The following is a 25,687-nucleotide window of genomic DNA, read 5'->3' on the forward strand; positions in this document are numbered from 1 at the left end:
GAGTTCTCTTTTGTGCAGGAAAATGAATGTATGCGCATTAAAATCCTTGGTGACTGTTACTACTGTGTCTCCGGCCTACCTGAGTCACTGCCAGACCATGCCAAGAACTGTGTGAAAATGGGTCTGGATATGTGTGAAGCTATCAAGTAAGTGGGAGTTACATAACACAGCTTCTAAAAGATTAGAAAACCAGCTTTGGAATTTCTGTAGCTACTTTGCGGCTTTATGGATCTATGCGGATTTCATCCCAACTCTGTAGTGTTTATACGAGATTTACTGGTAAAAGTTATGTCAAAAAATTTAAAGCTCTTTTTCTTTGAAGGGTTAGAAAATAAATAAAAATTTTAGATTTTGAATATGACTTTTAATATTTGTCATTTATAACAGAAAAGTGAGAGACGCCACAGGAGTTGACATCAATATGCGTGTTGGCGTGCATTCTGGGAATGTTCTGTGTGGTGTTATTGGACTTCAGAAATGGCAATATGATGTCTGGTCACATGATGTCACGTTGGCCAATCATATGGAAGCAGGAGGTGTACCGGGGTAAGGGGATATTTATTTTTTTTAGGCCACATTTTCAGGAAATATACCTTTTTAAGGACTTTGTGTGAAGATGTGAACACCTGTTGAATGTGCCTCACATGCCCGTTGTGAACATAGCATTAGTAAAAAAATTTTGTGATGTGAATATCCCAAGAAATGGGAGATGAGGTTATCAATTGTTTGGAATATACAGAAGTGTAAAAAGATTTTGTTTGTTTTTATGGGCGAAACACAAATAAACTGCTGAGGCCAACTCTAGGTTGACGTCATGAAATGGGCGGTACCCACAAGGAGAGAAAGGCGGAGCCTCAGAGATCAAGGCGTCTTACTTCTGGGTTGAAAAGAAATTCCGGAAAATAACTCATATTTCAGAAAACATTTGTTCTTTTGTGTGCCAAAGGTAATATACTATCACAAACATGTGTATTTTTACTAGAAAAGGCTTAAGATTAACATGGTAAAGGTCCTTTAAAATAGTGTGTGGCGTGTTTCAGCTCAGTGGCCCTGTGGTAGACTGTCCGCCCTGAGACTGGAAGGTTAAAGTGTGTTTCATACCAAAGACTCTAAAGAAGGAGTCATACTAAAGACTCTAAAAATGGGAACCAAAGCCTTTCTGCTCTACACGCACCATCAAGGAGTTGGATTGGGGGGTTAAACCACATAATGGTTCCCAAGCACAGCTGTGATGGGTCAAATGCGGGGAACAAATTTCACACACTAGGTGTGTGATAGATAATAGGACCTTAACTTTGTTTGCATGCTCCCGTCGTTTCAAGTCTTCCTTTTTCATCTGCACAAATGTGTTGTGGGATTACTATTAGTCCACACAAGGAAACATCCTGAGTAGCTGACAATCCTTATTAAATCCAATTTTTTGCCGATTGACTCATTTGTTTCCAGACGAGTCCACATTACTTCTGTGACACTCGAGCACTTGAATGGGGCATATAAAGTGGAGGATGGGGATGGACAAGAAAGAGACCCCTACCTCAAGGAACATGGGGTCATCACCTATCTGGTTATCAACCCTAAGGTAAGAAAGAAAACGGCAATCCCCAAAGAAAATGTTAAAAGTTACCCTTGTTTTTTTCCTTAGGTGGAGCGTTGGAGCCCGCAGAATCATTACCGACCTCGCCACATTCACTACGGAGCAAAGATGAGAGCTTCAGTTAGAATGACCCGTTACCTGGAGTCTTGGGGAGCAGCCAAGCCCTTTGCGAACCTTCACCACAGAGACAGCATGACTAATGAGAATGGGAAGATCAGCACTGCAGTGAGTATTTCTCTTCTAGACACATCATAACATCTACTGTACAGATCAAAAGTTTGGACACACCTTCTTATTTAAATCAATGAGAAAGTGTGTCCAGACTTTTGGTCTGTTCCATATGTTATTGCATCCCAATTCCTTACCTGCTGATTTGGTATTTTTTTTCCTCTTGCCCTGGCTTTAGGATGTACCCATGGGACAGTATCACTTTCAGAGAAGATCAGAAAGGCAAGCTCTCAACTATAAAAACGGAATTTAACCTCTGGATGCGCACAGATAAATTCAATCGCAATTTATCCTAATCCCCATTGGATGAAATTAATCTAATGCTTATTGTTGATTTTGAAGGACAAAGTCTCAGAAGAAACGGTTTGAAGAGGAACTTACCGAGAGGATGATAAGGACATTTGATGGGATAAATGCACAAAAGTACCCTTCACGTTTTAAATTCTTACTATTTATTTCTGAAATGTTAAAAAAATACAATTAGAGATAAAAAAATCATGATTTTTTTTAACGTTAATTAACACATTTTTAAAGATGCCACCTTTAATTTCCACCTTTTCTTATTCAGTATCTAACTAATCCAGTTATTTTTTAATCCTCCAAACCAAATATTCTACTTTTGTGTCCTTTTGCTTTGAGATAATAAAAGTTATTTTATCCTTTCAGACAGTGGCTAAAGTCAGAAGACATTCAGAGAATATCCCTGTTTTTTCACAACAGATCATTGGAGAAGGAGGTAAGAGGCTTTTCAAGTAAACTTCACTTCACTTCTCCAGTGGTGTGAAGAGACTTGCAGAATGTGTTTTTATTGGACATCTTGTTCCCTTGTGATGTTTTGCCCACGCTCAGCTTGCCCTGCAATCTTGTCAATAGCAGATACTTTTCAAAGTTGAAAAGTACTAAGAATATCTGCTTTATGATCTTTTCATTGATGCTGGACTTTGTTTTTGTCTTTTCAGTACCGAGCAACAACTTTGCCAGCTTTTAAATACTACGTCACCTGCGCATGTTTAATCTTTTTCTGCATTTTTATCGTGCAGGTTCTCGTCTTACCCAAGTAGGCTATATTCAAATTGATGTTTACAAATTTTGTAACCTTTTTCTAGGGTTGGCTATCTCAACTTGTTTCTATATTTTCTACAGAACCACTGTTTTGGGAATATCCTTTGGGTTGGCCTTTCTGGTCCTGTTATTTATCCTCTTCATATGCTTCATTGGACACGTTCTTGTAAGTTTTTTTTGTATAGATTTACTTTTTTTTTTAAGTTAAAATGTATATTTGATCTGGATTCCTCTAGAAAATTATATACATTCTTTTGTAAAACTGTTGTTACAAGTGATTTCTTTGAGATTCAAATGGAACAAAAGGCTTTCAAATATCTCTACAGTGAAAATACTCAAAGCAGTGACCCTCAGATTTTTACAAAAGGCACTTTGGTGTAGCCTTGAGACAGAAGAGTTTTCCATAAAAGGTGGATGTTCCTTTGTAGAGCAAAAATTAAGTCATTTTTTTTCTATCGTGTTGTTCTATCCTGACAGGCAATATCAATTTGCAACTATGCTCTTCTTCATTAGAGCTGAATGTTTGTTTTTATCCTGCAATTCTAGGGCTCATTTGCAATATTGTTGAATTATTGGCAAGTGAAGTTAAACTGCTTAACATCAGAAAATTGACAAAAAATGTATTTTAGTTTGGAATTTAGATGTTTTTTAATCCCTATGATGTAATTCAAGAAACATAATTTGCTATATTATTTTTATGACATATTTAAATAGTATAATTTATGATGTGTTGGGTTATTTGGTAAGTTTTTGCCCACAACTATGTTTGTTTAAAATATTGAGTGTTCGGAAAAAGAAAAAAAAAACAACGTATTTAGCCACTGTCTCATATTCGATTCATACATTTTTAACATGGTGTAATTATCATTATTTTCACCACAAAGTTTTGAAAATTAGCTAAACCTGTCCCGCTAAAAGTGTTTTTTTAATTTTTCATGAAAGCAGCCAATTGAAATGAGCAGGAAAATCCCTTTTACTGCCCCTAGTGGAATGATGATGAACCACATGGCAGAAAATATCGGGCAAGTTTAAAGCAGTAGGTTTTTAAAGAAAGTTTTGATTATGCTAATGAGATAGGCGTCTCAGGAAAAGCATTTAAAAACACATTTTTATCAATGGTTAAATAGGGAATATACACAAAAAACAGAGGATTCTACATGATGAGCTTCTATTTAGGGTCTCATTTTAGTCTTGGACTTCTGCGAATGTCCAAATTAAAGTTAATTTTACATTCAGTAGATAAAAATACTTGCTGTGTCAAGCAATTATTCAATTAAAGATGGTAAAAACATAACATTTAGGATATTGTAATGACTTTATCATTGTAAATCCATAACGTCCTTCATTGACTAAGACTGCTGGAGACCATTTGTCTATTAATCATAAAGAGTAAAAAGAACAAGGGCAAACTTTAGCTGTCCTAAAAGCACTATGAGGTCATTGCTTAAAATCTCATTAGAAAAACCAAGCATTTAACCCTTGTGCTATCCTATGGGGTCAAGATGACCATTGACATGTTATCCCTACCATGACAAAGGTGGATAAAGGTGGAGAGGATTTCATGTAATCCAGTGAAACCAGTGAAGATCACAAATCATTGAAGAAAAAAGGTTCAGAGCACTGTCTAGTGGGTCTAGATGACCCAACTCCCAATGGTAAAGTGCCTAGGATAGCACAAGGGTTATAAGGGATTACAAAATTCTGTGTGTGTCTGCAAACTTACGGTCTATTTCCATTCTAGTAGAATCAGAGTAACATGGATGCAGGTCATTCACAATTCATTTTATGTGGACAAACCATTGGCCAATGCTTCCTGATAATTTGGAGTATTTCTTTTTCCGATTTCCATCTGATCTGATGCTAAGAAATAAATCTTTTATTTATCATTTATAATTCTGTTTATATTTTCTTTCCAAGGCTATAAGTCATTTTATAAGTCATTTTTCTTGTACTTGTAGGTTTTATGCAGGCTACTTACTTAGAAAAATACTTTTAAAAAGGTTCAAAATGTTTAAAGTCACATCCCAACAACAAATCTTAGTTTTTATTACTTCACAGGTTTGTCTCAATTTCGTAATCAATATTGACAAAAGGTTTTATTAAAATAGCTGAAAATATATGTAAAATAATTGCTGAACTATTCATAATTTTATACATTTATTTTGTACACTATTTATAGGGGTGCAGTGATTAATCTACTTAATCGATTTATATTCCTATACCATCCAACCAGATCAATCTGTCTGAGGCTAATTGTTAATCAAATCAAATCTGGAAAACCTCACCTGCACTTTTCAGTACCGAGGTATTGATCCCTGAGTAACACTGTTTGAAGTTTTGGCTAAAGATCGATTTAAGTTTAGTGAATCTGCCGTTCAAAATGAACCAATATTCACTATAAATCAGATTAGTGTCCACAAAATAGGATATGAATTGAATCGCTGTTAAAATGAATCATTACACCCCTATACACTATTTTACCTTCCCCTCAAAATTCCCTTTTTTTACCAAAATGACAAGCAAAGCCTTCCAATGACTCTGAAATAGCTTTTTGTTGAAATCTACTGCTGCTGTTGAATAGAATGATAAGAAGCTCTTTAATGCTAAAGCAAGCATGCTTTTTACCATGCTACCCTGTGCTTGCTCTCATCTTCTCCAGTGACCTAGAAACTGCTGGCTCCGCTGTGAGAACTTTCATTTTCCTAAATGCACTTGGGATAGACCAGAAATAAGAAGAGAGATTTCCTCTGCAGGGGCTAATAGTATTGAATACAGCTGTCTCCACTGTGGAACTTCGGATGTACGTGGGCCTAAAATGACGGTGTTCATGCTTAGCAGCTCAGTCACCTCCGTCCTCACAACTCTGGTTTGCATTTCTCTGCTGTTGCCTCCTGGGAGAAAACTGTGATGTAAGTAAGGGGTGACAGGAAAGCAGTAAGACAGAGCATAATGAAAAGCTCCACTATATTCTTTGATACTGTCTAGAAAAGAAATAAAGCTGTAAAGTGAAATAGGGTTTAAAAGAAACTTACTTTGAAAACATTAATGGTACAAAAAATTGTCACAGGCCTCAGGCTTGAACAAGTTGTTCCTCCCTTGTGTCAGAACCTTCCTGCTGGTGAGAATGTGCTGTCAGCTGTGGTTTTGAAATCACGTCTCTGTCAGGTTTGTCTGAGACTCAGAGTTGAAGCACAACACTTAAATAGAAGTTGGACAGCGTTACAACTTTTATTTTGCTGTCTATAGTCAACATTGTTGGGCACTTTTTCATGTTTGCTTTAGAGAATGTGAAAGTCAATCTCAGCTTTTTTCTTTATCCTTATAAAACAATGAAGTATTCTCTGTGAATCACAGAGGCAGCCTGGAGTCATACTTCCTTTTTTTTCTTCTCAGTTTTTGCATCTCAGCCTCATTTCTCAAGAAATTGGAAATACTTGCAGCCCCAGAAGGCGGATAAAGAGTTGTCTGCATTTATATAAATTACAATATTTTTTTAAACTTTAAAAAGGTTTATGTTGTGTGAGAAGTGTGGCCTCAATAACCAGCCATGTTGGAGAGAAATCAAATTACTCATTCTGGGGGAACACTACTGACCTTGTACTCGTTACATGAAAGTATTTTAGGATTAGATCTGAGGCCATCAGTTTGACAAGCTTAGCCTTAATGAAAGCCACATTTTGCATTAAAAAAAAAGACTAAGCACACTAGCTTATTTAGATGAAAGCTCTAGGTTTAAGCAATTTGAATGTTGTGAAATGTACTTTAGCAAATATTCTAAAGCTTTAAATGAACTCAGAAATATATCATCTAAAAGTGATGCTGTAAAACTCTTCCATGCATTTGTTACGTCTAGGCTGGATTACTGTAAATCTTTGCTAGCGAAGTCTTAAAAAGTCTTTATATTGTTCGCAATGCAGCAGCAATATTGTTAGCAGGAACTAACAGTAGAAAACAAATCACTCCTGTGTTAGTTTCACTTCACTGGCTCCCAGTTAAATCTAGAATCAAATGAAAAATCCTCCTGCTAACCTATGAGGCCTTAAATGGTATGACCCCACCTTTAAAGATCTCATAGTCCCTTACTAACCAAACAGAACACTTCGCTCACAAAATGCAGGACATGCTTGTGGTTCCCATAATTTCTAAAAGTACAACTGAGATGGAGCCTTTAGCTTATGGAATAAACTCCCAGCTCATGTCAGAGAAGCCGACACAGTTTCTACATTCAAAGTTTGGCTTAAAACATTCTTCTTTGGACAGGCTTATCGCCTGCTAGGAATCAGACAATATTTAACTTACTATTAACATGTTTGAATTAAATTTCAATAACAAATAGTTGCTAGTAGCTGCTAGAAGTTGAAGCTGGGAAAGTATGCTGCACTGGGGTTCTGTCCTCTATTCTCATCTACTTCTCCTTCTCCTCTCCTCTATTCTTGATCATTCATTTATTTATCATTTAGTTCCCCATAGGTGCAGTGTGATTCATGTGTTGTCCCTCTTTGCCACTCCCTTCCGGGGGAGCGTGAGTGATTCTAGATTCCAGTTGGCTTGTCCGTGCTCCTGCTCCTTGCTGTGGACCTTGCCTCTGGCTCATCTCTACTGTTGCTCCTTTGCTTTCTTCCTTACCAAGAAGGAGGATCTAAGGGCAGGGATGCCCAGTTTAGCCTAGTCTGTTTAGTTTAGCCATTACCTATTGAATTCTATGACTTCATGTTCTTTATGATTTCAAGTTTATTATACAATTACCGGTATAAAGCCCATTGAGACTATTGTTGTAATATTGGGCTACATACATAAAATTGAATTGAATTGAATTGAATTTGTTCTCTGGCTTTAACATTAGACAAAAATAGACCAGTTTTCTGAACAAAGTCAAGATAAGCTCACCCCTTGGTCTATCAACCTGCCAATGAAATAACTTATATAACAATACAAATAAATCAATATAAATAACAATACAAAGCTTCAACAATAAAAATTCGAATTCAAATTTGAGCTCCAGTTAAATCAAAGAGCAGATGCAGATCAAGACCAAGACTCTGCTGCAGCAGGACCAGGGCGTGTGTCAGCATGGGTGAACAACACAATACTTAAAAAGCTGGCAGGGCTTCTTACATGCCCCACTGCGGGGTCCCTGGAGGGGAAACAACTAAATAGACCTGTAACTGTGGCTCTTTGCTCTGTGTCAGTTGTGCTTCTTTGCTCGGATACCGTAGAATACATGCTGAGAAAGTCTTGAAAGCCCAATTTTTAAAACTTGCTTCATATCATACAGATAATCAGTCTGTTTGCTATATCTTAGTCATTTTAAAATGGATGAACGTATCTGTTTTATATTTTTTCCCTAGTTTACAGTAACAAATCATGCTATTACTAGCATTGCTTCAGGCTTTCATGTTAATTTCTCTGTACATCATCAATGATATATAGTGACTGCTTGCACATGCACATTTACATCGTCCAATGAGGGAGTCCTTCAGTTATAGCAGAAGGGGTTGTGGAAAAGCACTTTTTTGTTTGTTTTATGAAATGTCTAGTCTGAAAGGATAAAACTAAAAGACAAAAAGTGTTTTGAATATCTGAACATTGAAGAAAAAAAAGAATTTTACATTCCCAGTTTTCTGAATCGTGCAAAGCCAGTGAACCATCCTTTATATATTGTAAAGTAATGTGCACCCCTCAGCTATCCAAGTGTCACATCCACTCTCCATGCTCAGATATTGCTCTGAGACGATCAAATAAATAATTTGGGCTTCACTATGAAACACACTTAGCTGCAGGCTTCTCTGTCAAAAGGCAAGGAAGTTGACTGCAAACTACCAGTCGGATACTTTGTTTGTTCTATCTACATTAATTAACCCCCAAGAAAACGCAATACACACTAAAAAATATGACCAAATATTATGTCTATCCAAAGTGGGTACATTTGGTAGAATAAGAAGCCAAGTTGGAAGGTGTTGGGGAGTTTTTTTATGTGGACATCCTGAGAAATCCTCAGGAAAATCTATTTGTGCTTTCAATGATTACCTGTTTGTTTTTTTTTTGTTAAATACAGTGTGGAATATCTTTGTAAAACTTATTTTAAGCAAAACAAACAAAAAGTTTCCCTCCAGAGTTTCTCACCTCACAAGTGCTGTGTACTTCTCTGCCTCTTCTGCATGAAACACTGCTGCTCTTTGACCTCCTTTTCTGTGATGTCCTCGTATAACCCCATTCATGCGTTCTTGTTTGTGTGTTCCCCGCAGCACTGCAGCAAAAGTGAATCTACTTCGTGGTTGTGGCTGCTGAGGTCATCAGTTATTATCGCCAACAAGCCATGGCCCCGCATCTCCCTCACCATGACAACCACAGCTCTAATACTCATAATGGCAGTCTTCAACATGGTGAGCTTTCATGTGCAGGGAGCCACATTAGGGGAAGAACAACACTAAGTACACTTTGCTGGGGCTAAAATAGTCTTTCAAATGGAAACTTTTATGTGTGTTTGTAGAGTAAAGGAATGCAGTAGGTTTGTAAGCCAAAAATGTACATGCTATGGATCAATTACATGAAAACAACAAGATCTAAATATTGAATTATTTATTAGTTTTTCCTGCCCTTCCCTTAAAATAATCAGAGTTGGGTAGATTCTTGTGATTGTAATATTAGTACAAAATATAATTTGATTTCTTTATCAGCTAAAACTTAAACAAGTTGCATATTTTGTTTTGTTCAGTCACTCTTTAGGTCCTTAGTCATAAATATTGTGGTTTTCCTGCCATGTTCACCCTCCTGTTGCATGTGCTGATAAGCCCCTTTTTCCTGCAAACGTTTAATATTTTCTAGGGTGTTTTTGTCTTTCATTATTTTCCAAACGATTCTGATTGTGAGGTTAATGTCAGCTGAGCGTAAAAACAAATGCATAAAGTCTCAGATAAAGGTAGAGCTGTTGCCTGAGGCTTCAGAAGAGGTTGTGTGATAAAGGACGATGTCAGGACCCTGGTTTATACCTACACACAAATCGATTGCAGAGATTATAATCATGTTTTGCGCCTGACAAGGGTCAGTTGCTCAAGGCAAATGGACCAAATCAACTTGGCTTTGCTCTGTGGGGTGGCCAATCCTCATTTTATCCTGCAGGCATACTTTAATGGCTGTTATTGAATGGCTGTCACTATTGGCCTCCTATCTAACAAGATTTTATTTTCCGCCTGCAAGTTAAATGCAGACGATTTCATCACTTCACATTCTGAGATGCAAAGCAAACAGGGAAAATGGGTTTTTAATGTGTGACTTCATGTTTTTTCCTATCTTTAATTGGATGATAATATGGCACTTATTGAAAGAGCCAGAAAATCTTTCAAATGTTCTTTTTGGGTTTTTTCTTCTAGTTTTTTTTGGATAAAAGAGCATCGCCTCCAGTTTTCAACAATTCATCCAATGAGACACTTTTTTATTCAAATGACCAACAAGTCCCCTTCATAGGAAAAAACAATTTCTACCTTCCAGTAAGTAAATATATAACTACAATATTGTATTTCTTAAAGACTCACTCCGATGAAAATCCTAGTTTTTGCTGTTCTTGACATGCTCTTGGGGTATTTTCCTGATGATGGAGGATATCCAGTATATAAAGTAAATTAAGCCTAAAATTGCATTTCTGAGTATTTCTTTATTTAAATCATTGCGAATCAGGAGCAGACGAAGAAAAGCAGTTTGAAAAAGAGCTTATTTGAGATGTCAAACATGCTTCCTGCTACGGTGGCCCAGAAGGGTCACAACACAACACATTAACTTTATACACAACACACTAACTTTACACACAACACATTAACTTTACACACAACACATTAACTTAACACACAACACATTAACTCACAACACAACACAATAACTCACAACACAACACAATAACTCACAACACAACACATTAACTCACAACACAACACAATAACTCACAACACAACACATTAACTCACAACACAACACATTAACTCATGGCCCAGAAGGGTCACAACACAACACATTAACTTACCTCACAACACATTAACTCACAACGGAAGTAAAGCAGCAATTGAAGGGGCTTTTATTCTGAAATTTCTTCTGGGCTGAGCAGCTAACTACCTAACAGAAAGTAATGTCACAGTGAGCTGTGGAGGGAGCTGCACGCGTGCTCCTCTCCTCTCCTTTTTTCCGCTCCGTCCTCTCACACAGGCACGTGCAGTCCCCAACACACACGCACACACAGGACGGAGCGGAAAAAAGGAGAGGAGCGCGCGTGCAGCGACAGAGGGGGGTGTCAGAGCGGAGGGAGGAGTGTGTGTTCATATTGTGTGTGTTTAGAGGAAGGAGAAGCTAGCAGCAACTATGAGGGGCCGTATAAGACATTATTTATTCTGAACCATTCACATTCATACATTCTTGCTCTCACAGTCATATATACTCTCTTTCGCATACATATATTCTCTTACGCATCCATATATTCTCTCTCTCACATTCATACATTCTTGCTCTCACAGTCATATATACTCTCTTTCGCATACATATATTCTCTTACGCATCCATATATTCTCTCTCTCACATTCATACATTCTTGCTCTCACAGTCATATATACTCTCTTTCGCATACATATATTCTCTTACGCATCCATATATTCTCTCTCTCACATTCATACATTCTTGCTCTCACAGTCATATATACTCTCTTTCGCATACATATATTCTCTTACGCATCCATATATTCTCTCTCTCACATTCATACATTCTTGCTCTCACAGTCATATATACTCTCTTTCGCATACATATATTCTCACTTGCACATCCATATATTCTCTCTCTCGCATGCATATATATTCTCTTACGCATTCATATATTCTCACTTGCACATCCATATATTCTCTCTCTCGCATGCATATATATTACTTTACACATACATACATTCTCACTCTCATTGTCACTCTTAAAAAAGAATGTATGTATGTGAAAGACAAGTATATATGAACGTGTGAGGAAGAGTTTATATGTGTGTGTGAGAGAGGAGTATGCATGAAACGGAAGTTACTTTGCATGAAAAGGAAGGCACTTTGAATGAAAAGGAAGGCACTTTGAATGAAACGGAAGGCAGATGATTTCTCGTGCTCTGATTGGACGAGAGGCCGCCACCTCCCATTTTGAACACTAAACCCTATCACTTGTACTGACTCATAACTATTAAGGTTACACAACTTAAATGTCATTTTGTAGTTGATTCAACTATAAAGTATTAAGCTCTATCAAGATTTTTTCAAATTTAACTTAACAGTGCTAAATATTTTAAAGCTTATTTGTATCTGGCACTCAAAAATTTTAAGATCCGTGAAGTAGCGTTATGACGTCATCACGTACTGGTGGGAGGGTCTTTCGTTTTCTCTACGTTAGCTCAGGTGGCCATGTTGGATTTGCCGAATGCGAGTATGCGACGTTTGAAATTGAAAGTCGAGCATTTTATTATTCTGCAAAGCGTTGCGATTTCGTCCCGCTTCAAGACGCCCCAACCTCGGGTTTTTTTTTCATCCGCCTCATCGCTGATGGTGCCGTCTTGTCTTCAGCCCTGATTTAATTTGGTAAGTATCGTTCATGGTTTATGAATGAATGCTTTAAAAATGCTCTTATAATACTACCGTAAATGTGGTTTACTGTTGTTTAAACATATGTGTGTTATGATTGTTTTAGAGATTAATGTGGAAATGTATACATGATTAGTTTGTCATAGCAGACGTATGGCGAGCCAAACCCAAAATGCATTTCTGCCCGTAAGTTACGACAGTGATGAGGTTTTTTTTTTTCAGAGGTAGAAATGATCTGTTATGCTGCAATCACACTAAACATGATCCGCGTGTGAAATTCGCGTTGGAGGCCTCTGTCTGTGGCTAAAGTTTGCTGCTGGACATTTGTCCAAAAATGTCACTCAAAGCCTCTAACGGTTGTGTGGGAGGAGCTACCGCCAACAGTTTTAAGCCTGGTTGCTACATGGAAGCATTGGGTTTTGAATGCAGCTTTAAGCTTTTATAAATCACTGATCTCCGTTATAAAAAAGGTTTTTGTAAAAATAAATTAATCAACGTGCTCGTGTTGTGTTCAGGTACCGAACTACAGAGTGTTCAGTGTTTCACCTCCGGGTAGACGCCAAGGCCAGCCAGGTAACTTGTCTCAGTTATTTGTCTAGAGCTATTTTAAAAAAACAAAAAATGCAATAGGTTGTGTAGTGCAATAAATGTTTTTTGATCAGAATATAATTGAAACATTTTTTAACATTGAAAAATCTCTCTTGGACTTTTTCAGATACTGAACTTCAGAAAGTTCACCAGAAAGTCACCATTTCACCAGAAAAGAGGTGTCAGTGGGTGAGTTTTATACTTATTTAATACATTCATCCTGAACTATTACCATTATTAGATTTATACGGCAGCATGGAAACATTTATGCACATTTTAACTAGCCAAAGGTCTAAATAGAGCTGAAATTATTTACAATTTAACTAAACATATTTAAATTGCAGGCTGAAGGTGGCACAATGGAATGGAGGTGCAAGTTGTGTTCTGTTACTTTGGCACTATGCAGTACTACATATAATACTGCAGTACTACATAGCCAATATTCCAAAGTGTTTCCACTGCAATGTATGTGGAGACACTTTGGAATATTGTCATGTCTTTATGACAGTATATTACAATAATAAAATGATGTTGCATTAGCACCATTCCATCATTTGAAACCATGAAAACTCATCTGTCAAGATCTGAAATGGATTTATGTAGAGTAGATGCAGTCAGAGGAAATTGTGCAGTTTTTACATGTTTGTGTAACTTAAAGCTGCCCTTTTCTGAGACTAAGTCCACCAAAACAGACAGGAACTGGCCAGCTTGGTTAGGATTTATGACCTCCAGGTGAATTTCTAATGTGCATAATTCAAAAACGGATAACAGCTGTAAGAAGCCACGGTGTAACTTGCCTTCAAATGACTTTGGGTCTTTGACCTGAAGTGGATCATGACATAAACACTGTATTGTCCTCTTACTAGAAATAGACATCTAGAAAAGGTATCATTTTATTATTTCTTAAAGTTCCTTAAGTAAATATTGGAAGTGTTTGCTCTGCATTTGCTTCAAAGGTAATGGATATTTCTTTTTATTCTTTTAGGACCAGCGTGACGTGAACATGAGACGGGCACTTGTCCTCCTTGCACTTCCTGTTTATCTGCATGAAGATGCCTCCAACTTCTTCATGACCTGTACAGTAAGTGCACACGACTCCCTGTCAATGGTTTTCACTAATCCTTTAATATTGATTGAGATTTTATTGAGTGACATAATAAATAGGGCAATTGTTTGTAGTTTGTAAACTGAGTGATATTTTTAAATGGTTTTAAAAATGAGACAGAAGATGAAAGGCGAACATCAGGGACTCCTGATTGGAAGGAGTGGAGTTTCGTTTACCTTTTCTGCTCCTGATCCATCATTATTTGAATAAAGAAAAATGAAGCTTTAGTCTTAAATTATTTTATAAATGTCCTCCTTCAGAAAAATGCTAAAGAACTTTTTAAAAACACAATTTTAATTGGAGTTGGTCCTTAAAACATCATAGCCAGTTGATTAAAAGCTAACAGAATGTTAGCATGAAAAGATTCCTATTGACAGATGGCAGGAATGTCAGTTTTGGACATTAGTGTGATGAATATCTTTGAGGGTCTGAACTCATCTGTGTTTTTTGTTTTGTATTTTCCAGAATACCAGACCTCACAGACACTGCTGTGGGTATCTTCTCAGTTGTCGTGGTGATGCTCCTGATGCTGCCGTCAGTGGTCCCACAGATCTGGCTGACTAATCTCTTCTAACTCTTCGGGGACATCTATGCTCTGGACCTACAGCACCCCAAAAAACTTGAACTTGCCTTCATATTTATTCAGAATGCTGTCTTGAGCCTTGAGGACAGCAAACCACTGAAAGGACATTTATTGACGCTGAAGAATGTTTCGTTGAGTGAGTCTTCCAGAATGGACTATTTGTTGGTTTAAGTGTTATGTAACTAATGTGTTTTGTTGTGATCATTTGCTTTTTCTGCCATAAAATACAAAACCAACTCTTTTTGTCAATATGTTGTGTGGCACTCTTATAATGCAGTTTTATTGCACTTATTGTTTCTTCATCCTCTTGATATTTGTGCTTTTTTTTAAAGAGCAATTAAAAAAAGTCTATTAAGCAATCACTATTGTGTGGCCTTCACGTTTGTTGGTTTTTATCAATGTTAGCCTTTAAAATGTAGTGGGGCAGTATCAATATCTCTGTTTAGAATACATTTTAAGCTGAAGAATTTTAAATATTTTCAATGCTACACATTTAATGAGTTAAAGAATTTATAAAGCATTTGAGTGAATTTTACATATTTTATGAGTTGAGTAATATAAAAATATAGTTAGTTAAAGCGTTTTTTAGTTGGAAAATATTAAAAACTTTAAGTAAATAATCTCTCTTATAAGTTGAGGAATCTTAATATTTTTTATATGAAATAATACAAATGTAAGCCAACTGACAATATGAATTTTAATAAATGTTAACTTAAAAGTTTTAATAATATAACTTAACTGTTGCGTAATCTGTTACAAAATAATTTTTAAGTTCAGTCAACTCGCTAGGGATTACAGTGCAGACGCTAACATGAACAAGCAAGAAATCCCAAATTAACAGACTTGTGTTGTGGAAAGGTATGTTTTTCAGCTAGCAGGAATAATCAAAGTATCCGTTCTCTGTTTCAAAATGAGATTGCCACAAAACCGTATGTTATCTCATACTGGAACAGCTTTGGATGTAGAATTCAGTGGGAAAAGGTTTGGACCCTGCCACAAAAGTATTTCATCACCAATAAAATCAGAGAAATTTCTTTCAAAATTCTTCACAAATTTTATCCAGTGAAACATTTCTTTACTAAGTTTAAAAAAGATCTGGACATAAACTGTTCATTCTGTCATTCCTCACCAGAAACTGTGCCTCATCTTTTTTGGTTTTGCTATTTCACTCAACTATTTTGGAAAGATGTGATACATTTTATAAGAACTCATCTATGTGAAGATTATAGATTATTTTACGAGCATATTATTTTTGGATATTTTACACAAGAAAGACGTAATGCAGAAAAAATATATGTAGTTAATTTACTTATAATTATGGCTAAATACTTTATACACAAGTGTAAATATGCCAATAAAAAAACCGTGTTTTATGTTTTTCAGAAAGAAATGGTTTTGTATGTGAACAGTATTAAATCTTCCACTAACAAAAAAGCTGTCAGAACAGTTGAAACATGGTCTCTCCTGAAACTTTAACAGATTCCTTTGCCTTATTATTTTTGTTTTCTTTTTGCATAACCTGTTTTACATGGTTATCATTATGTTTTTTTGTTCATTCTCATGGCGAACGTGAAGATTGTATTTTGCACACAGTGGAGTTTTGTGTTTGGTATTTTGTATGTGCAAGATATTGTTAATAAAGTTTATTTAAAAAAAAAACGAACCGGCAAGAAGTAGTCACGGGGGTCCTGCAGCCATCGGAACCTTAACAAATATTTCATCTCCACATCACCGTTGCCTTTTTTAAGAAATGACAGCTGGTTTTCCCACATTTATATGTAGTTATGGATCGAAAACAAGAGGTATTTGTTTTAATGTAAATGCGTGTTCCAGCGTCTACAGGAAGTGTCGCCCATAATTCACGCAAAGGCTCATGGGGGCTAGGAATAAGGTGGATACGGATTTTCTGTTTCGGTGGCACTTCTATTACCATTATTGGTATTTGAGACATTCCTTTGTGTCTCTAGAGATGCAGACAGATTTGTGACCACTTGAGGTGAAGATAAAATATTTCTTAAGGTTCCGATGGCCTTCTTATTGGTTCGTGTTAGCGTCTGTTCAAAATGGGAGGTGGCGGCCTCTCGTCCAATCAGAGCACGAGAAATCATCTGCCTTCCGTTTCATTCAAAGTGCCTTCCTTTTCATTCAAAGTGCCTTCCTTTTCATGCAAAGTAACTTCCGTTTCATGCATACTCCTCTCTCACACACACATATAAACTCTTCCTCACACGTTCATATATACTTGTCTTTCACATACATACATTCTTTTTTAAGAGTGACAATGAGAGTGAGAATGTATGTATGTGTAAAGTAATATATATGCATGCGAGAGAGAGAATATATGGATGTGCAAGTGAGAATATATGAATGCGTAAGAGAATATATATGCATGCGAGAGAGAGAATATATGGATGTGCAAGTGAGAATATATGTATGCGAAAGAGAGTATATATGACTGTGAGAGCAAGAATGTATGAATGTGAGAGAGAGAATATATGGATGCGTAAGAGAATATATGTATGCGAAAGAGAGTATATATGACTGTGAGAGCAAGAATGTATGAATGTGAATGGTTCAGAATGAATAATGTCTTATACGGCCCCTCATAAGCAACACTGCTGCTAGCTTCTCTTGTAGCAATAACATGCTCCCTCCACAGCTCACTGTGACATTACTTTCTGTTAGGTAGTTAGCTGCTCAGCCCAGTAGAAATTTCAGAATAAAAGCCCCTTCAATTGCTGCTTTACTTCCGTTGTGAGTTAATGTGTTGTGAGGTAAGTTAATGTGTTGTGTTGTGACCCTTCTGGGCCATGAGTTAATGTGTTGTGTTGTGAGTTATTGTGTTGTGTTGTGAGTTAATGTGTTGTGTTGTGAGTTAATGTGTTGTGTTGTGAGTTAATGTGTTGTGTTGTGAGTTAATGTGTTGTGTTGTGAGTTAATGTGTTGTGTGTTAAGTTAGTGTGTTGTGTGTAAAGTTAGTGTGTTGTGTGTAAAGTTAGTGTGTTGTGTGTAAAGTTAATGTGTTGTGTGTAAAGTTAATGTGTTGTGTGTAAAGTTAATGTGTTGTGTGTAAAGTTAGTGTGTTGTGTATAAAGTTAATGTGTTGTGTTGTGACCCTTCTGGGCCATGAGTTAATGTGTTGTGTTGTGACCCTTCTGGGCCACCGTACCTGCTCTCTTAAACAGAGAGCTCTCTGCAACAAGAAAGGGCAGGGGGGTCGGGGTTGCTCTCTAGTGACGGTTGCATTGGTAATAGCTACATAAATGTCCTAAAACGGCATGATCATAATTTAAAGACCACTGGGAACTCTTTTAAGATAGATCAAAAGGTAATCGGAGTGGGTCTTTAAATAAAATATGCCTTTTTTTTTTGTTTCTGGTGTTTTTTAACTGTAAAATAAATGACTGTCTTTTTCTTTTCTTTTTTCCAGTATTTTATCTACAGTTGTATCCTGGGCTTGATCTCCTGCTCCGTGTTTCTAAGGATAAACTACGAGCTGAAGATGATTATTATGCTCTCAGCAGTGGTGGTTTATAACGTTATTATTCTCCAAACACATTCCTCTCTGCTAGATGAATACAGCAGGTTTTTGTATAAGACAGAGAGTCTGGACAGGTAGGTTAAGGAAGTGTCTTGTTGAGTCTTATGAGTCTGCAATGTGAACTTACAGAAATGTTGCATCTCCGGCCAATCCACATCATTGTACATTGACTTTTTTGGACTATTTCTTTTACAAGTATTCAACTCTGACCGATAATTTTCCGAGAATGTTCCAACGAACATGTTTCCTGTATGCTACAGTCATCTCTCCACACTGTGCTCAGAGCCAGACTCGCAGACATCCCTGCTGCCAACAAATCAGGACATTTGCTGCCTAATAAGGATCAGCAGCATACTGAGCTAATTAGGAATGAAACTAGCTATTTTGAGAAAGTGAAAAGAAGCCTTCCCCATGGATGAGTTTATGTCACAGGACATATAAAATCAAGTTGGACCAAACGGTGACACATGCTTGTTAGGATGCAATCCCAAGGGCCTATGTTTCTAAAGAATGCTGTCAGCTTATTTGAGCGTGTGGCACAATAAAGCACTGCAGCGCTGGTAAATAAATATAGTATCCACCTGTGATGAAATAGTTTACACCTGAGTTCACATTTGAAGTCCTCCATCTAAATATAACTTTGAATTATGAGCAGACAATACTATTACAAGATCAATGTGATTACTGAATGTAATGTGCAAAACAATAAAAGGGAGCTTTATTGTCACTGACAAATAGACCTGTGAGGCTAATCATAAAAGGCTCCCATGGGACTTTTATAGATTTTCAGCAGAGCTCCCAAAACTACAAAAGCAGACTGATTTTTAATGGTAACTCAAGCAGCCAGCCAGGAGCAGTGCAAATAGGTTTTAAATCTTCAGCAAGCAGATATGCTGGTAATTAAAAGCTGGTAATGTTACAATTAAACAGATGCAGCTCGTTTTGTGCTGTGACAAATGGTTCTTAACCATTAACAAACAAAAAGCTTAGAAATGAATGGCCTTGAACAGGGTCTCCCACCTGCGACTCCAGAGCCACATGTGGTTATTTTGCCCCTCCGTTGTGACTCTCCCGTTGTGACTCTCTGATTAAAGAAAAATACAAAGTTTTAAATTGTAAAAAGTAACTGCTTTGAAGCGCCTTTAAATCCGGCTGTTGGTCACATGACTCATTTAGTTTGAAAAGTGTTTCCATCCCAGCTTTGCAAAATATGTCAATTTTGATAAACCGAAAGCCACCTCTTCCAAGCTCGAAAACCTTTTTTTGATAGATGCTAGTTTTTTTGGAAATTGTCGTGTTTCCACAATCCTAAATCTAGTTTGCGCAACGGAAACGCATCTAGTGTCTTCTTTTTCTAAATGGCAAAGTAAGACTTTGTGGCTTCTATTGGATTGTAGTCTGTACAATAAAAAAAAAAAAAATATATATATATATATATATATATATATATATATATATATATATATATATATATATATATATATATATATATATATATATATATATATATATATATATATATATATATATATATATAAATAATACAATTTTTTTAAATATATATATATATATATATATATATATATCAAAAACGAAATTGGTCTTTATGTGTTGAAGGTTCCAGACCCCTTTCTTAAAAAAGTTGTTTAAAAATGCTTCATAAAATGCCCATTTGTGACCTGTTCATTTAATTGCATGTCCACAACGCACATCCGTGTGATTGGTCTACCCTTAATTTAAAAAACATCAAAACACCATGTTTGATGCATTTCTTATAGCGTTGGTAATTTAGCACAAACTTTGACAAGTGATTTCTTTTTTCCTTTTCCTAAACAAACCAAAATACAATTTTTCCTAGACAAGCGGCTTAAAGGCTTTTAAAATCTGAACTGATGCCAAATTGCCTATAGTTGAAGGCAAGCGTATAATTGGCAGATTTTCTTGCTTTTCTGCTGAGCTCTGGCCTTGATATGAGGAAGGGTCCATTAAAATTCAAAACGCGCTCTATTAAATGAAGATACAACGATGCCGCAGGACTCCTATCACACATAATTTTTTATTTGGGAAAGCTATGATTTGATGCATGGAAGAAAGGGTTGTTAATAGTCTTGAGATACATTAGAGACATGTCCTTGTTTTTTTATTATTCATGTTTAGCCTGTTTATGTGAAATAATAAAAAACAGCAACTCTGTCATAAAAGAAAAAAAGTGGATTTTAAATACCACATTTTTTGTTGTTCTTTGGAGCATTCTTTGCTAAATGTTCCTTTTTGAAAGGACAGGGACAGGAAAGCTCTTCTCCTGCCACAGATTTAAATAGTAAACACCATCTTGTCACAGCAAAGTAGAAGTGACAGTCTGAACTGAGTGACAGCTCGGCATTAAATATACTGGTAACCACACAAAGTTTCAACATTTTTTTCCTTACCTCCAATGTATTATTTTTTGTTTTCCACCTTTTTATCATCTGTTTTAATCTTTTTTGTTCTCTTACACTCTTTTCTTTTTTGTTTTCTGTTCCCCCAGACCAGGAGTTCTCAAAAACCTGAAAACTATGGGTTCCATCTCACTTTTTATCTTCTTCGTCACTCTGCTCGTTCTTGCCCGACAGGTAAGCTTTTGGTCTAATAGTCTGAAGGATTTTATCTGTCGCCTCCTATGTCACATTTTATCATCACACCTTTTAAAAACAGCAAGTTTAAGCTATGTGACATTATTAAATCACCACCACACATTTTTCACCAATCCATGCTGCTTAAACGACCATTTATTTGTCCTTCCGACTGAACGTTTGGCAAAGTAACAGCTTCTGTCATACTTTGACAAATGGATTATTTTGACACGATGGTGGGAAACTACATTTTAAAAATTCCCTCCTTTAATGCTCCTTCACGCTTGACCTGTTTTTGATGTGCAGTAGTGCCCGGCTGAGCAAGAAGCAGTTTTTGTGGGTCAAATGAGTCGCAGACTTTGCCCAGCGTCACAAGAGATTTAAATGTTTAATGTGCTTGCAGACAGAAGTTCACTTTTGAAGCTACAGGTTCTTCCCTCTCTCTGCAAACCTCTTTATTTTCTGTGACCTTTTGGGGGGGAGGCAGCCCCTAATTATTGAGCCTCATGTTAATTCAAGCAGGCACTTAGTCCGTGCTGGTAAGAAGCTGCTTTCTGCCCTACTCTGAGTCAAATTCAGTTGTCCCAATTAGCACCCTTTCCAGCTAGGTCAGGTCTCATGCATTCTGCATGCTTTGTCCTCCCCCATCCCATAATTTCACTTGTGAAATGCTACTTCTCTGGCTTTTCTTGCACGAACCAGCAGGTTTCTTGAGAGAGAAAAAACCTTAATATTTATAATAAGGAAGTATCTTTCGAAAAGGAACACAAGTGTTATTTGAAAACGAATAATGTAAGGCCAATCAGGAGTGGAATAGCCATTGAGTGGATCAAAGTTGTAGGGGAGTATGAGACTAAAGCTGAGCCGGTTTGGTTGATATAGACAAATCAAGCCTTTGGCATGGATGTGCCTTAGGGTCCCCTTTAGAAAAGCACATTTGCCACAAGAAAAATCAAAAAATGGCATCCATTTTTAAAGATGGTGGCCAAACTCTCAATTGAATATTTGATTTCTATTTGACTCAGACTGAATAACATGGACTGTCCATGTACAAATCACCGTCTTTTATTGATGTAAATATGTTTTTTCTGAAAGATGGTATCCTAAGGTACATCCATGCCAACTTTGGTGCTTGTACCACAAAATGCACAACAATTTTAAGAACCGGTTCCACTACTAAAAAGGATATGACACAAAAGAAAGTTTGTTCAATGCAACCTTTAGTGTTGGGGTTGCAAACTTGTGTGAAAGCTAAAATAGAGAAGAAAAATGCTTAGTACCCAGGGAAAAAATATACTCAGTTCATTTGAGCATATTTTTTAATCTGGTCAAAGTATTGCAAAAAAAACAACAAAAAAAACAGCATAACTTTCCTTGAATTTTGCAGGACAACTCCAAGGTTTACAAACTAGAAAATCTAACCAAAGAGCCTTTATGTGATTCTTTTTTAGGTTGTATATCAGCAGAAAGCTTTTTATGTTCAACAGCAGAATCTTAATTTTTTCTCAATATAGGCACATACGTTTTATTCACATTATTTATTTTAGTTACATTGGCTAATTTATGTTATATTCACAGTGAATTTAGAAACACGGGTTCAAGAGACCACTTCCTATGAAAAGTCTATTTGAACACATGGATTTGTTCGTTTTCCATGTTCAAAACCTTCATGCTCATGCCTCACTATGCAAGTTTTTAAGTCCGTTTTCAGCTTATATGTACAAATCTTGCCCGAATTGAAGTTAAACCAGCTGAACTTTGACCACTCAGTAACTCGGACTTGGTAATGATGTATTGGTGCCGTCCTTTTTACATTAGTCATCTTGGAGGAGAATTTAATATTTTCGGTTTGTGCCTGGCTGAAATTATATGACACATAGTCATTTATAAATCTGGATAGAGCTGTGAAACAAAAAACCTGAAGCAAGGCTTGCACCTCTTTGACATTTTGCCCCAAGCCTGTTCCAACTGAACTGTTGGTATACGTGCTACTATCGGGTAGCTAAAAGTGCATTCAAGAACCCAAATTCAGCGATGCATGCCTAGTGTGAACGTAGCATCATTAGAATTTTGCTTTTTGTACATAAAAAAAAAATCATTTTTTTTTCATTTAAAAGTCCTATATCATGCTTTTCCTAAGCCTTTCAGAGTAAATTATATCCAACAAGTATTTACAAGACCATAGGGAAACTGCGCTCACTGGATTATAGAGCGCAGTTTCAGTAATGAGTGCTTTTTCTGTATTTCTGACTTCTTCCTTAGAATTTCTCTGATTTCTCAGGATAAAATCAGAAATGTTTAAAGAAAAAGAGTCAAGATTTTGCAATCCCCTAATTTCTTTTGCTATAGTGGCCCCAACACTCTTTCATAAGAAGATAACTTAATGTTCTTCCTTTGAGTTTTTCCCCTCTTTTCAGAACATGATCTTGCTTTGATTCCACTCTTTAATGAAAGATCATTGCTTTCTATGTTTCCTGTGGATCTGTTTTACAAGTTCTAAAAGCTTCATTCTGGGTTTGTTTCTTTTCCTTAACTTGCTGGATTTTGTTTTTGCTGTTGGTTTCTCTTTTTTGTGTCACTTGACAGAAGTGCAGCTGTACCTTCAGTCTTCTTCACCTCTGTGTCCTCCTGTAACAGAATGAATATTACTGTAGGTTAGACTTCCTCTGGAAAAACAAGTTCAAGAAGGAGTGTGAGGAGATTGAAACTATGGAAAACCTCAACCGGGTTTTGCTGGAGAACGTCCTGCCTGCACATGTTGCAGAACACTTTTTGGCTCGCAACTGGAAGAATGAGGTGTTTAGAACTTTTTCTTCATTCCAATATATTGTTTTTATCTGACTTTATGACAGCAGTGCTATGATCATACACAGATCTTTTTGCAAAGAAACAAATAGGAAAAATGAAATAGCTTTTTATATAACCGTAATAATGAGGGAGTAGTTTAGTTGAATATTTAACTGACTCTTTAAGTCCACGAATCCGTCTTTTCTTAGCTTTTAGAATTGGGGATTTCTGTCGTCAGATCAAAAAGTAAAGAGTTTTGAAGGAGTCTAAAGCATCCAAAAAAAATAAAAAATAAATCCTGTACATTTTGGCAGAGGTGCACCGACTGCTAGAATATTTGACAGACATGGCAGCAAAAATGTGTTTGCTATTGAACTGATTTGGTGCTTCATTGCTCTCTAGAGCAAGTATCTGGTTACTGTCTGGGTGATTTGCTTGACTGGTGCATAATTTGGGTTTTGGCTTGAGTATTATAGCAAAGGACCAGCTTTTACCAGTGAATTGTATGAAGTTTTTCCAGACTGTAGTGTAGATGACGTATTTGTCTGTCATCCCTGCGTATGTAACGCATTAAAGTCAATTCAATATTTCAATATTAGGATATTGTCTTCCAGGAAGCTTTCCAAACTAACTTCTGCATGTGTTTACGTCTGTGTCTTGGTATGCAGGATCTGTACCACCAGTCCTACGATCTGGTCTGCGTCATGTTCGCCTCTATCCCAGACTTTAAGGAGTTCTACACTGAATCAGACGTCAACAAGGAGGGACTAGAGTGCCTCAGGCTCCTCAATGAAATTATTGCTGACTTTGATGAGGTAAGTCACCGTCACGATTGCGACTACACCATCTTGCTTGGCTCAGATGATGCTTTTGCACTTACTGCTCTTCTAGCAGCTTGTTATGTTGCCTCTCAATCAGACTACAACATTTCACGACTTAAAGTCCCACTTTTATCATCGTTTCATAAGAATGGTCTTTTAATGATGATTATGGTGTCTTTAGTCAAAATAAAAAAAGGACATAGTCTTTGTAGAGAGATAGTAGTTCATTAGAAATGTGCCTATGAGTCGTGGGTGGGACTTCTGGCATGACGCAACCCTGCCCTTCCTTTCACCCATAACCAAGCTATATCTGTTTACATACTCACCAGCCTGTGCTCTTAACCAAATATTAATGGTGCAACAATAATAAAAAGGAGTGTGAGCAGGCTATCCAGCCACATGGTTCTGATCCAGTTGCCAGCTCAGACAAGGGAAATAAAGACGTATATGAATCTAGTCATCTACAAGTGAATGCATCAGAATGGAGCAGGGCAGGGAGCTTGTGGCCTGCTGATTGTAGCTGATTTTACATAACAACAACAAGCTTTTTCAATCAGCATTATTTTTCGTCTGCTCCTGATTAACAACCATTTAAATAAAGAAATGCTCGGAGATGGAATTTTGAGCTAAATTTTCTTCACATATGTCGTATGTCATGTGAAAAAAATGTCACATGTTAAAAACACCAAAAACACAATTTTGATCAGATTGGATTTTTACATGGAGCTTTAAATTCCTTTTGATATAATTCAGATTCATGAATTTAAAAGTGATTTATTAATAACACTTCAGTAATGTTTCTGTTGTCGTGCATAATGTTTGTATCTCTTCGTACAGCTGCTTTCCAAACCAAAATTTAGTGGAGTGGAGAAAATCAAGACAATTGGCAGCACTTATATGGCTGCTACTGGACTTAATGCATCATCAGGACCTGAACACACGTGCCAAGTAAGAACATAGCTTTTACTTCCAAATCCATGTGTAATATTATTATAAAAAATAAAAGGTTGGAAATGTTTAACCAGAAATGGATTTGTATCTGTTGGTGGTACCCCTCCTGCAGGAGCGTGACAGACAGTACATGCACATTGGAACCATGGTGGAGTTTGCATTTGCCCTGGTGGGAAAACTGGATGTGATAAACAAACACTCCTTCAATGACTTTAAGCTCAGAGTTGGTAA

The 25,687-nt window shown here is 36.7% G+C and overlaps 1 protein-coding gene across 1 annotated transcript in view; it reads left to right on the top strand.

The window, feature by feature from the left end:
• The window catches only part of LOC101172459 (adenylate cyclase type 2-like), a 75,402-nt gene that overhangs the window by 42,841 nt on the left and 6,874 nt on the right, over positions 1-25,687 (top strand). The window contains exons 7-23 of the mRNA XM_023964242.1: positions 19-146; positions 388-546; positions 1,447-1,579; positions 1,643-1,819; positions 2,001-2,044; positions 2,165-2,245; positions 2,489-2,558; positions 2,782-2,879; positions 2,966-3,050; positions 9,130-9,267; positions 10,255-10,371; positions 18,175-18,359; positions 20,813-20,897; positions 23,535-23,693; positions 24,353-24,499; positions 25,343-25,453; positions 25,569-25,683. Coding sequence (XP_023820010.1) covers positions 19-146; positions 388-546; positions 1,447-1,579; positions 1,643-1,819; positions 2,001-2,044; positions 2,165-2,245; positions 2,489-2,558; positions 2,782-2,879; positions 2,966-3,050; positions 9,130-9,267; positions 10,255-10,371; positions 18,175-18,359; positions 20,813-20,897; positions 23,535-23,693; positions 24,353-24,499; positions 25,343-25,453; positions 25,569-25,683 — 2,032 coding nt within the window. The remainder of the gene's footprint in view (positions 1-18; positions 147-387; positions 547-1,446; positions 1,580-1,642; positions 1,820-2,000; positions 2,045-2,164; positions 2,246-2,488; positions 2,559-2,781; positions 2,880-2,965; positions 3,051-9,129; positions 9,268-10,254; positions 10,372-18,174; positions 18,360-20,812; positions 20,898-23,534; positions 23,694-24,352; positions 24,500-25,342; positions 25,454-25,568; positions 25,684-25,687) is intronic.

The sequence above is a fragment of the Oryzias latipes genome, chromosome 16, assembly GCF_002234675.1.
Source record: "Oryzias latipes chromosome 16, ASM223467v1".
In the NCBI taxonomy this organism is placed as follows: domain Eukaryota; kingdom Metazoa; phylum Chordata; class Actinopteri; order Beloniformes; family Adrianichthyidae; genus Oryzias; species Oryzias latipes.